This window comes from Anolis carolinensis, chromosome 1, assembly GCF_035594765.1.
Source record: "Anolis carolinensis isolate JA03-04 chromosome 1, rAnoCar3.1.pri, whole genome shotgun sequence".
In the NCBI taxonomy this organism is placed as follows: Eukaryota; Metazoa; Chordata; class Lepidosauria; order Squamata; family Dactyloidae; genus Anolis; species Anolis carolinensis.
The window spans coordinates 12,845,700-12,858,200 of record NC_085841.1 but is presented as its reverse complement, the minus strand read 5'-3'; the positions used below and the strand labels follow the sequence as shown (position 1 = coordinate 12,858,200).

Genomic DNA, 12,501 nt, shown 5'->3' with positions numbered 1-12,501 from the left:
TTCAAAACTGTCAAACTAACAAAAGCAGCCATTTCAGACACAGCTGTAGGGTTTTTTTTAGTTGCTATACACCTCTAACAAGAACTTCCTTTGTGTGACACTGCCAATGCTGACCTTGGGTAAGTACTCTTTCTGAAATGTTTCATCCTTCCTGCTCTTACCGGATGCCCCAAAAGACTGAACAAACTACCTCAAAGCAACAATTAATAAACTTAAATCACATTCAAGTTTATTTTAAATGTTCATCTGAATCTGAAATATATTTTCTATATATGTATACAATGTTTGAACGCTTCTGGGGAATGCAAGTTGGGTAAACTAGCACAGAGGAAGATCCAATAATGTCCCTTCACCAACCTTGCTTTACGAACTTGGTAAGGGCTTATTTTGAATTGATGGAAGATTGGAACATGCCCCCCTCCCTCCCGCTTTCATAAACACCTCACCTTTGTGGCTGTGACGGCTGCAGTCAAATTGGCATTCTTAGAAGAGGAACCATTTGAACTTGCTGGTGATGTCTGAGCTGCTACAGATTTACTGTTTGTACTGTTCGCTCCATTTGTTGCACTGGCAGAATGGGAAAAAGTGAATTTGAAGCCACCCGCTGAAGTCCTTTTGGGGAGATTCTCTTTATCTTCACTCTCTTTTGCTAAAGGGGGAAACAGAAGGATTCTCAAGTTTAACATGGCAGAGGAAGCAAAGGATCTATAAAGATGCAACATAGCCAATGGGCCTGCTTTTTTACTAAAGGGACACTGGTTAACTAGGCAATTCACTAGTAAACTGTCAGAGTAATTTAACATAAACTAGGCAATTCAGTTCCTTTTAGCCTTATTGACACAGAATGTTCCAGAAAGCACATGATACCAACATAAGTAAACCAGGTCTTCTCAACGGGCAGCTTCTGTTTGTATGATCAGATGTGTGTGAATGAATGGACCACTGGTACAAAAATGTCTTCAGTGTAAACCAATAAAAAGAGTTTTAAGCTGAACCAGAAACTACAGGATATCAACAAATTCCGGGCCTCAATACATCTGCACACTTTCCAGAAGAAATTTTAACAAAAAGCAGGCAAAGTTGCTCTCACTGCTGTGACGGGAAGTCATACAGGCTGGGATACCAAAAGCAGTGTGATAAGACATCGTACAAAGGGATTTTTTTTGTTGAAGACTCATCACATACTATACTATTTCTTGAACTAGGAGGAGCTGAAAACCCAGCCTAAATGCTTCCACCCAAAAGAGGGGACAGAGGCCAAGGAAGGACCCTGAAAGACCCCAGTCTCCCCAAACACTGGGAATCCTCCCATTAGAATGCGATTCTCAGTTTGATTCTATCTTCCTCCAATGCTTTCTGCTCTCTTCTTTCCAAACATGACTGCTGGAAACTTCCCCAATTCTCAGTATTGTTTGTGGTTCTGATGGTCTGCCATGACAATTGTCATGAAAAATCCTATTTGCATTCTGCAAAAATGAGGAGGAAGTACCTTTTTTTGTTTCCATGAACTTCTCATAACTCTCTGGGAAATCATCCTCCGCCTTGGATTTCTCTCCGGGGGGAACGATGGCTTCGCCCTCCTCTTCCTCGTCTTCATTGAACCACATTTCCTCATCATCCTCCAAGGTCCTGGCATCTCTTCGAAACCTGTTGCTACGCAGTATAGATGGGACACTGTAAAATACACCCAAAGAGTTTCAAAATTTAAAACAGCAGCAGTGACAGAAGGCATCAAAGCCCATCCGTGTTTTGTTAATAGTGAACCTAGCAAGAAGGAATCCTGGCAAGTATTATTCACTGATAACGCTTGTATTTTGGCCTCCCTCCAGCCACACAAGGGAACCAACTTTCTCATATCATCCTAAAGGGAGGCTGGGATTCCCAGATCAAACCAAGATATTTGATTTACTGGGAGATCCATAATTATTGACCATGACCACAATAAGATTCAAATAATGGAGGGTCTTCTTCATTCTGGTCATGTCAAAGCGACCCACCACTGCTGTCTTTTTCCATCCACCCACCTTCTGTGTCTTTATTTTGATTTATGTAGCTTGCCTGGCTGATATAAAAGACAATGGCTAAGATGGTTAAGATGGGTGTAAAAGGTAAGGTAAAGGTTTTCCCCTGATGTTAAGTCCAATTGTGACCGACTCTGGGGGTTGGTGCTCATCTTCATTTCTAAGCCAAAGAGCCGGCGTTGTCCATAGACATCTTCAAGGTCATGTGGCTGGCATGACTGCATGGAGCGCAGTTATCTTCCCGCTGGAGCGGTACCTGTTGATCTACTCATGTTTTTGAACTGCTAGGTTGGCAGAAGCTGGGGCTAACAGCGGGTGCTCATTCCGCTCCCGGGATTTGAACCTGGGACCTTTTGGTCCGCAAGTTCAGCAGCTCAGCGCTTTAACACACGGTGCCACCGCTGATGGGTGTACAACTCCTATATACACAGAGTTATATTCCAAGGTTCCCATGAACACCTGAGACTGGATAATACGAAACCTGTATCTTGACTATGTTTGGGGAAGAAGCAGATTATGAAATTGCAATGAAGGATCTAGAGAGGCCCACAAACTATTCCGAACGGGAATAGTTTTAATGTGGGTTAGAGAAACTGTGGATATAAAATCCATGGAATAGGGAAACATACTGTATATTTATTTACTATGGCCATACATACCGGAAAACACACAACAACCCTGTGATTTCGGGCATGAAAGCCTTTGACAACACATTTATTTACTATATTTATACACTGCTTTTCTCACTCGGGGGGGGGACGGGACTCAAGGCAGTTTACAACATATTAATGGCAGTGCCAACAAACATATACAGTAGAGTCTCACTTATCCAAGCTAAACGGGCTGGCAGAAGCTTGGATATGCGAATATCTTGGATAATAAGGAGGGGTTAAGGAAAAGCCTATTAAACATCAAATTAGGTTATAATTTTACAAATTAAGCACCAAAACATCATGCTACACAACAAATCTGACAGAAAAAGTAGTTCAATACACAGTGATGTTATGTTGTAATTACTGTATTTACGAATTTAGCACCAAAATATCACGATATATTGAAAACATTGACTATAAAAATGGCTTGGATTATCCAGAAGCTTGGATAAGCGAGACTCTACTGTAATAGAAAAAAACCCATAATAACTAAACACTAACATATAGCTATAAATTAAAATCATTTAAACCATTAAACATATGAATATGCCGTATATAAACACTAAGACAAAGCATTAAAACATCCTAATATAAATATTAAAATCACATGATCCAAAAATCGTATACCATGGCCATTCTAATTGTCATTGCACATATTTCTTAATTATTCTTTGTGCTGCATTACTGGCCAGAAGCTTGGTCCCACAATCAAGTTTTTGTTTTCTTTATAAAGGCCACTGATCTAAACTCACTGGGGAGAGAGTTCCAGAACAGAGGAGCCACCACTGAGAAGGCCCTTTCTCTCGTTCCTACCAACCGCATTTGTGACTTGAGAGAAATAAAAGAAGGACCTCCCCAGACGATCTTAACCTCTGTGGTGGTTTACAGAGGGAGATATGTTCGGACATGTAAGCTTTAATTCAGGTAGCAACTCTCCTGGCTCCTCTCCCCTAAACCTGACAGAAAGGAAGACACAATCCAAACTTTCCTGACAGAGGCCATCTACTTCTGCAGAAAATCCATCAGAAGAGACTCCACAACACTCTAATATATTCTGTGGTTTTTAACTTTGAATCTGTTTTAATGGTTTTTTTAAAATACTGTTTATATTTAATTCTGTTTTAATGTTTGCATATTTGTATATTTTGAATTGTATGCTCATGCTTTTATGTTAAGCCATTTTGAGTCTCCTTCGGGAGAGATAAAGCAGGGCATAAATAAATATAATAATAATTCTGGATCATTTCACGCCAATCCAAATACTTATTCCTATTTTCTAAGTAATATCTAGCTTTTGAATACATTTTACTTTTGATGTTTTATGAATAATACCCCAATATCCCAAATGTCTTTTATCTCAAAAACTGTACAAGGAAATATCTTTTTAAAAAGAAATGTGCAATCAAGCTGAAAAATTGACTAAGCATGAATCACTCTTGTAAAATATTGAAATACGTAGCTGATAGAAATAGTTGCAGCATAAAATAGCTATTACAGAGATTTTAAATCAGACAGTTGGGACGCCTGTGGTTTTCTTTAAAAATCTATTTTAATTTTGATTTTCAAGATTTTTTCACATGACCCTTACGATACTTTTGGGAACCCCTATGATTCTGTGGGAGACAGTTTGGGAACCACTGGCCTGGAGGACTGAGACAGACTCTACAGACCTAAAATTAAAATGGTTGAAAAGCAGACATGGGCAAACTTTGGTCCTCCTGGTTTTTTGGACTTCAACTCCCGCAATTCCCAACAGGCAGGCTATTAGGAATTGTGGGAGTTGAACTAAAACACCTGGAGGGCCAGAGTTTGTCCATGCCTGTTGTAAAGTGTAGACAACAAGCTAACAGAGAGGCTGTAGTGATGCAAAATGTACGTTTACTACATCTCTTATTAAAGATCCTATATATAATGAGAGAAAACCCAGATTTGAATAGAGCTCTCCTTTCAGGATACCAAGCCATCTAGATAGCAACAAACAACTGAAAGGAAGCTTCCAGGTTCTTCTAATATCATGATTTGCGGCAGCAATTCAGCAGTGTGGCAGCTGGCCTAACTACACTTGGCCCTCCACGTTTTGCAGGTTTAATACTAGCAAATTTGAGTAGTATGTTCTCTTTGGGGATCTCTATGTCCTACAGAGCAACCCTTTAGTTAAATTCAGCTACAAACGGATCATAGAGTCATCCTGGAGGACACAGATATTCCTTGCGAGGTATTCCATCATTTTAAAAGTTGTTTTTCACTCAGTTTCTCTACTTTGGCAGGGATTCTGTACCCCACGTTCTCCACGGAAATATAAGCCCAACTGTAACCTCTACTCTCGTGCCTGTTGCTGTATGCCTTCTAGTCATTTCTGACTTATGACTCACTTGCAGGATTTTCTTTGGAAGATTAGATCAGAGGGGGTTTGTTTTTGCCTTCCTCTGGGGCTGAGAGAGTGTGACTTTCCCAAGATCACCCAGTGGATGTTCATAGCTGAACAAGGGTTCAAACCCTGGTCTCAAGAGTTATAGTCCAATCCTAAACCATTGCACCATGTCAGCTAATCTATTCTTATGCATTATGGCTTAAATCCCAAGATAATTAATCAGAGAGCAAGCAAACATGGGTTTCTTCTTCATCTTTAAAATATTAGATTTGTATGGCATCCTTCAGGTAACTAGCCCCCAGGATGCCTGGCATAACAATAAAACAAAGATGTACTTATCCAAATAGTATTAAAGCATCTTCCCTATGTTAGTAGCACAAACGTGGTTTCTTCATCTTTTGTTTTCAAAGCAAGCAAGGAAAAAAGATTTCAAGATTCAGAAATCTGACTCATACCTCTGGACAGTGGAACAGATTAAATACAGAAATGCCTGAGCTAATTAAAAAAACAACAACTTTTGCTAGGTATCCAGAATTGTCTACAAGAAAGAAAGGTGAAAGTCACAGTACTACTAACAGACCAGGCAAGACAATAACACCACAGGAAGTACACAACAAAGTCAGTTCAATGATTCTCGCTAATTTATATTTAACTTCCGAAATGCTTACCTGTTCAGTTTCTGGCTTTGTCTGTCCTTTTCTTGCTCGTATTTCGTCTTCAACCCTTTGAACGTCTGAACATATTCAATGGATTCAAGTGCCTTATAAAAGTTTTCAACTATATGTGCAGTAAGTGACTTGATATCTTCCTGCATGAAGGAAAAACCAAGTTTAAGGTTATTTAAACTTCCCCATTTCTAGTTTTACATTGTTTATGAAAGGGGCTGAAAGAAATGAGACAGGGTGCATGATGAGAGTCACCAATATTCAAGAATAAACAAACAATAATAATACTTTACTTGTATTCCACCCTATCTCCCTGAGGGGACTCAGGGTGGATTCCAGCAAACACAAGACACAAGGCAAGCATTAAATGCCTAGAAATAACATGAATGAAAGTAAAGTTTTTCCTTCTGGCGCTGAGGAATGGTGCTCATCTCCGACTCTGGGGGGTGGCATTTATCTCCATTTCTAAGCCGAAAAGCCTGTGTTGTCTGTAGACACCTCCTAGGTCATGTGGCCAGCATGACTGCATGGAGCGCAGTTTACCTTCCTGCCAAGGCGGTACCTTCTGATCTATTCACATTTGTATATTTTCAAACTGTTAGATTGGCTGAAGCTGTGGCTAACAGCGAGAGCTCACCGCGTCCTGCGGATTTGAACCACCAACCTTCCGGTCAGCAAGTTCAGCAGCTCAGCGGCTTAACCCGTTGTGCCACCGTGGCCCAAATGTTTTGTGATTTTTTTTAAAAAAGATAAGAATCCAAACCATCTCTATCTTAAATTTATGAATATATTCTGAGAGGCTGTCATCTTGAAATCACTCAACGAAACTTGTTTTACAGTTCAGCTCATCTCTTGCATCAAACAAGAAAATTACAACTCTCAGGATTCCACAGCATTGAGCCATGGAAACTAAAGTGATGTCAAACTGCATTCATTAGATATACCAAGACTTGGGGTCCTCAAGGTAAGTCGACTACTCTTGAAAAAAGATTCCTGCTTTACTGTATACATTGTTTTCTTTTTTATTTTGCTTCTTACATATTCGGCACATTCACACCTTTAGTATCAAGATATCAAGTCCAGATATTCCTAAAATGGGTCTGATCTAAGGTGAAACTGAATGACACCATGGCAAAACTTACCACTCGAATGAATTCAAAAAGTTCAATCACTGCCGAATTCAGAAGATTGTACCTGGTTCCATTATCCAAAAGAGCATTTATTACTGGCTCGAATAGGTTTCCTTTGGTGATATAACGGTTATAAAACTCATCCTTCAGGCCAATTATCCTCCTCATGAAACGAAGAGCACCTATAATGTTAAGAAATGTTTTTAGAATCTTTTTTTGTAGTAAAAATCTCATATTGCATTACCCTCCTATTAGTTTGAATTTGACCATTTATATCAGGCATGGGCAAACCGGCCCTCCAGGTGTTTTGGACTTCAACTCCCACAATTCCTAACAGCCACGGTTACTGTTATGGTTGAGCCTTCGGGCTCCGGTAATAGAAGAAGGGGTCATAAGACTCCTCGAGAGTCAGACTCTTTCGAGGAGCGTGAAAGAAAACGGCTCCGGGATTTGTTTACAGACCCGACAGATGAGGACTCATTTGAGGGTTTTTCTGAGGGTTTGGAGGAAGAGATGGCCAGCTCGGAGGAGGACGACATGGAATGGACTCGTGTGAGGGAGGATTTGGGTGTTGGGGAAACAGGCAATGAAAGCATGGGAGGTGATTGGCGGGTTGCAGGATCAGACCCATGGACTGGCTGGAGGGATGGAGCGGGATCCACAGCTGGGGATGCTGTGGGGCGTAGTCAAAGGTGCTTAAGCTCTAATGAGGATGATGATGTTGGGGCATCTGGAATTGGGATGGCAGCTGACAGCGATGATGAGCTTGAACTGGGATAAAATGGGGTTTGGGACCAATGTCTAATTGCGTTGGGCAAGGTAATCTGGACGAACGCTTGGGCTTTTGTTGGGGAACTTCCTGAAGACGGGTGTGATTCATTACTGGATACGTAAGTTTACCAAGGACACTGGGCATCGACGGCGGGAGGAACTGTGCGGGGTTTTTCTCTGTGCAACTTGTGTTTAATCTCGATAGCTTGGACCTCCGTTGTCTTTTTGACGGGCAATATCTACTCGCACTGGATTGACTGACTTCGATTCCGGATTATCCCTTCTGCTGGCTATCGGTGAGACCTTTGGATTTCTAGACGACTACGCTTGGCTATTGACCTCTGGACCGGATTGGGACCCTGCTGACTGCCGTTACCCAGACTGCTGTGCCTGGACCTGGATATCGTTGGCCGCTGAACCTTAAACTGAATCCTGACTACGACCGCGCTTTTCGTTCGCTGCAGGAAGGAATAAACAAGCCTGGTTTATTCTCCTGCTGTTTCTGAGTAGCAGAGAGGAATCTGCTACCAGTCTGTTGTTTACATTCTGACTCCTGTTGATCCTCTTTTGTTTGCATTGTTTGCCAGGCTGAAGTAAGCACTTTTGATTTAATCCGGATTATACTTCTGTTTAATCCGGTTTATCCCTTTGAATCGTTTAAGCTCAAACTGAGTTGTTTTTTGTTACTTATCACACTGAAGTCAAGTGTTTGCCCTGTTCTTTGTCTCCTACGGGCGTTTTTAGTTCTGTAACCTCAATAAACTGAGTTTTGTTTTACTCGCTGGCGTTCTGTCTATGACAGTTACAAAGAAAGCATTTAATTTTGACAATCAGAATGGAGCTTCTAGCCAAGAGAAAGAAAATTGTTTTGACTTTCCCTTTCAGAAGACCACTCTATTTTCCCAATAGAGGCAAACTACATCGTCAGAATAACCCATTATCTTGTGCCAGTAATGCTGCTACATCAGAGGGCTTTGATGCCTGAGCCAGAGCTGGTAGAAGCATTTTAAAGTTTTTGTTTTTTAAAAGCTCTTCCTCTGCTTCAATAATTGGATCTCTGCTTGCCTTCTCAGCAGCTGATTCCTGTGAAAAGCCCTACCCTGTGTTGTCGAAGGCTTTCATGGCCAGGATCACAGGGTTGTTGTATGCTTTCCGGGCTGTATGGCCATGTTCCAGAAGTATTCTCTCCTGACGTTTCGCCCACATCTATGGCAGGCACAACCTCTGAGGATGCCTGCCATAGATGTGGGCGAAACGTCAGGAGAGAATACTTCTGGAACATGGCCATACAGCCTGGAAAAGATACAACAGCCCTATTCTGGTTCGTACTGTTCTCCTTGTAGCCTCAGACTCCTGCATCTGAATGTGATGAGGACTGGCCCTGTAGCTGCTCTCAAAATAGTAGCAGAATAAATAGGAAACTTTTTACCGAATAGTGAAATGATAGACATGTTTTGATAACGTATCTTCTTTAAGGGCACAGTGTTGTTTTCCCTAAGCAGGCAACAGTTTGACTTGACTGAAAAAATGCAATCTTCTGCTCTGAAAAAAGATTATTACTGAAATGCCAAGACATGCAGATTTGAGGGCATGTATAAATTATGTATACGCAAAGCCTTTCTCTTTCTGCATAACTTAATTATGCTTCCACTAACCATGGCAAGGATATGGCATGCAGAATGGGCACTGAACTCCACCTTTCGGCTACTTTTAGATTGAAATCCTGTGGGCAAGGAACTATCAAATTAGAAATTTGTAAACTGCCCAAGAATAAAAGATCTAAAAATAACACTGTCCAAAATACACTTCGGTGCCCTCAAATATTAGCCATTTCTGGGTATATCTGACCTGCCAATTCCAAAAATAGGTTCCCATTTTCCTCCTATCAGCTGTAGTTTTTGAGATACATAAAATATTTATTTACTGTATTTATTTACTGTATTTTTACCCCACTCTATCTCAACCCCGAAGGGGACTCAGGAGCGGCTTCCAAATTGGCAATAATCCAATGCCACATTAACATAAGACAAACAAAATATAATATACATTGTGCATTAAATTATGAACATCAGAAAACACTAACATACAAATACATAAATAAGCTGTTAAAACATAACACATAGACTAAAAATCATAATCCAGAAGCCGTTCCAATCACATTGCCATTCACTTCATAGCTGTATATAGCCCTGCGCTACTCTCCAAACGTTTGGTTCTGGCATTTACCAGTTAACCATATTTAAGAAACTACAGCTGATGCAGTCTATTCAAGACAATTTTCTTAGTGCCCAGGAACCCCAGGAACAGGCCTTAAAACCTAGGCACCAAGATTGTTGCTGTTCTTGTTGGGCTGTATAATAAATAAAATTTTACCAAATCTATTTACCAGTTCTTGAGATATTACCAAATAGTCTCTTTTAAACGATGAGGCCGAGAACAGCCTTCATAAACTTTAACCCCCCTAAGATTTTGGCTACAACTATAATCAGCACCAGATATTATGACCAATAGGCAAGGATTCTGGAAACTGTAGTACAAAATTTCTGGATGTTTAAGGAACCTGGTTAAAGGTTGCTAGTTAAGAAACTACTCTTCAAAAAAGTGATGCAGAAATTGTTGGTAAGCATGAAATACTCCATTCTAACTTTCCAAAAATCCCAAGTTCATCCTTCTTCCTCTTGTTTATTCAGGATGGGTTGAACAAGCTAACAAAAAAACCAACAACCACTCATTATAAAACTACTTACAAAGCGCCAAAAAAGTGTGTTTTGAATTCATCAAGACCAAAACTCGTCTCAGCAAGTCCTTGTTCATAATGTAGTTCTTGATGTGATATGTGTGGTGTTCCACACAAAATGTGAGCAGCTCCAAAATTAAGGCAAGCAGCTGTGCTGTTTGGTAGTTGTCTGCAAAAAAATACACAAAACTCAGGTTACAAAGAACCCAGGAAAGCATTCTGCAAACTATTACGAATAAAGAAATGCCTGTATTTCTTCCATTGTAACACACCTTCAATTCCAGTAGCAGCACCAGCAACTTAAAAATACTTAAGATACACCAGCGATTCTAAGATGCACCCCATTTTTAGAGATGTTTATATAGGAAATTTTTTTGTCTTAGAATTGAAGAAATACAGTATTGGCCTAGAAGGTAGGCTTTCCTCAAATTTAATGTGTTTCCACTGTCAAATAATTCTTTTCTTCAGGGCAGGGCTCACAAGCCATGAACTGGGATTCCAGGCATTTTTATTAAAACAATTCTATGAACCACAGAGTCATATTGGAGGATTTAAGAGATTACTTGAAAGACCATATTAATCTACTTTGTGAATAATCAAATTCGTAGAAGTTAAACTTGTAAATGTGGAAGACCAATTTGATCACAAATAAGTGTACTCAGGAGATAATTAAGGTGTACGCCAGGGATGCAGAGGGCCCAGCAAGTGAAGCTGGGCAACTCTGAGGGCCCCATTTTCTGATCCTTCGCACCAAGGAGGACCTAGGAATGAAGGACTTGATGCATGATCCTGCTCTGGAGGAATCACTCAAATCAGTTTACTATTTTCAGACTTTGCAACTGTAGTGTCTAATTCTTCCACTCTTTTGGACAGATCCATAGAATGAAAACTATAGAACACAGAGAGTGCTTGCCCAAACAAACAACCAAACAAACAAAAGGATAGAGGTGTGTTTCCCCCCCCCCCCCCAAAAAAAATTTGGTTGGAATCCTTTTGGGGCATTGTGTAAACATGACTCCTGTGCTCTTTTGCCACTTGCATAATGAGGTATTCGTATCCCTCTGTTACTGGTTCCCCATTGCATTGTAGCATACAACTCCACTTTCCCCAACAGGCAAAATAGCCATTCTTAAATGGCCACCAAAAAGGTTGTTTAGGTATTGAAACTATGACTTTTTACATAAGATATGTTCAGTTAGTCACACTTAGAGAATATTTTAAATTCCCCTCCCGCCCAACTGGTTAAGGGAAATGGATTTTTAGTAAAGGCAGTTTCTATTCATCCATTAAAATTCAATTTAGCACTCCACCAGTCATCCCAGCTGCAATTTACCCACAAAACCCAATACATACCTGGGCAAATGGTATTACTCTTGTTGCTTCCAACTACAGCATCTTATGAAAAGGGAAAAGATTTAACACCATAAGTTCCATGGTAAGTTACTAGAGGCCCACACAAAATGTTTCAGATCAAGAGGTCAACATTCCTGACCACCCACATGTGTCCAATTTGAGACACATAGCATCAGAAGCCCACCCTCTTTTGTGTTTTAACTTCATTCTTCACAGTCCTGTATAAATACAACACAGGGAAACCCACTAAAAGTACTGGTAAGTGTCAAACAAATCCACATATGCAAATTGGCCCCACGGTTGTGGACAGATTTGTAAATGCAGAAATTACATCCTGTTTTACAAAAATTTTCAAACATAGAGAATTCTGAATTGGCATTTAATCCTCTTCTACATTATTAATGAAATTAATGAAGACATAAATTAATGAAAAAATCTATCATGTTTATGGACTGACTTCAGGGGTACTTCATGACCCACAGGAATTCCAATGTATTTCAGGGAAAAAAAATACTCCATGTCAGAGAATGTTTGTGCATATAGACCGAAGAGTATTCCATAATAATGAAATGCCCAGAGCCAGAAAATATTCATTCTTATGAGGCAGAAGAGTTATTCACAATAGGTCACAGATCTACCTGCCTTTCTATAACCTCCCCCAAATGTATCCTAAAATGCTATCATTACTTCCAAATTTAAAAAAAATCTTATTGTTAACTCTGCAATCAGGAAACAGACATAAATCCTGAAGACTAACAGCTGTTCTTATTTATCTGCATGATGTTTTAAGAGTTTCCTAA

The 12,501-nt window shown here is 40.1% G+C and overlaps 1 protein-coding gene across 3 annotated transcripts in view; it reads right to left on the bottom strand.

Annotated features, from left to right (window-relative positions):
* The window catches only part of ppp4r3b (protein phosphatase 4 regulatory subunit 3B), a 40,905-nt gene that overhangs the window by 3,112 nt on the left and 25,292 nt on the right, over window positions 1-12,501 (bottom strand). For 2 of the 3 annotated variants that reach the window (XM_016990723.2, XM_003216133.4), the window contains exons 10-15: window positions 11,702-11,743; window positions 10,359-10,517; window positions 6,853-7,022; window positions 5,714-5,853; window positions 1,490-1,674; window positions 447-649 (exon numbers count right to left, since the gene is read on the bottom strand). In XM_016990723.2, coding sequence (XP_016846212.1) covers window positions 447-649; window positions 1,490-1,674; window positions 5,714-5,853; window positions 6,853-7,022; window positions 10,359-10,517; window positions 11,702-11,743 — 899 coding nt within the window. The remainder of the gene's footprint in view (window positions 1-446; window positions 650-1,489; window positions 1,675-5,713; window positions 5,854-6,852; window positions 7,023-10,358; window positions 10,518-11,701; window positions 11,744-12,501) is intronic. The other variant, XM_016990724.2, reaches the window with a different exon arrangement.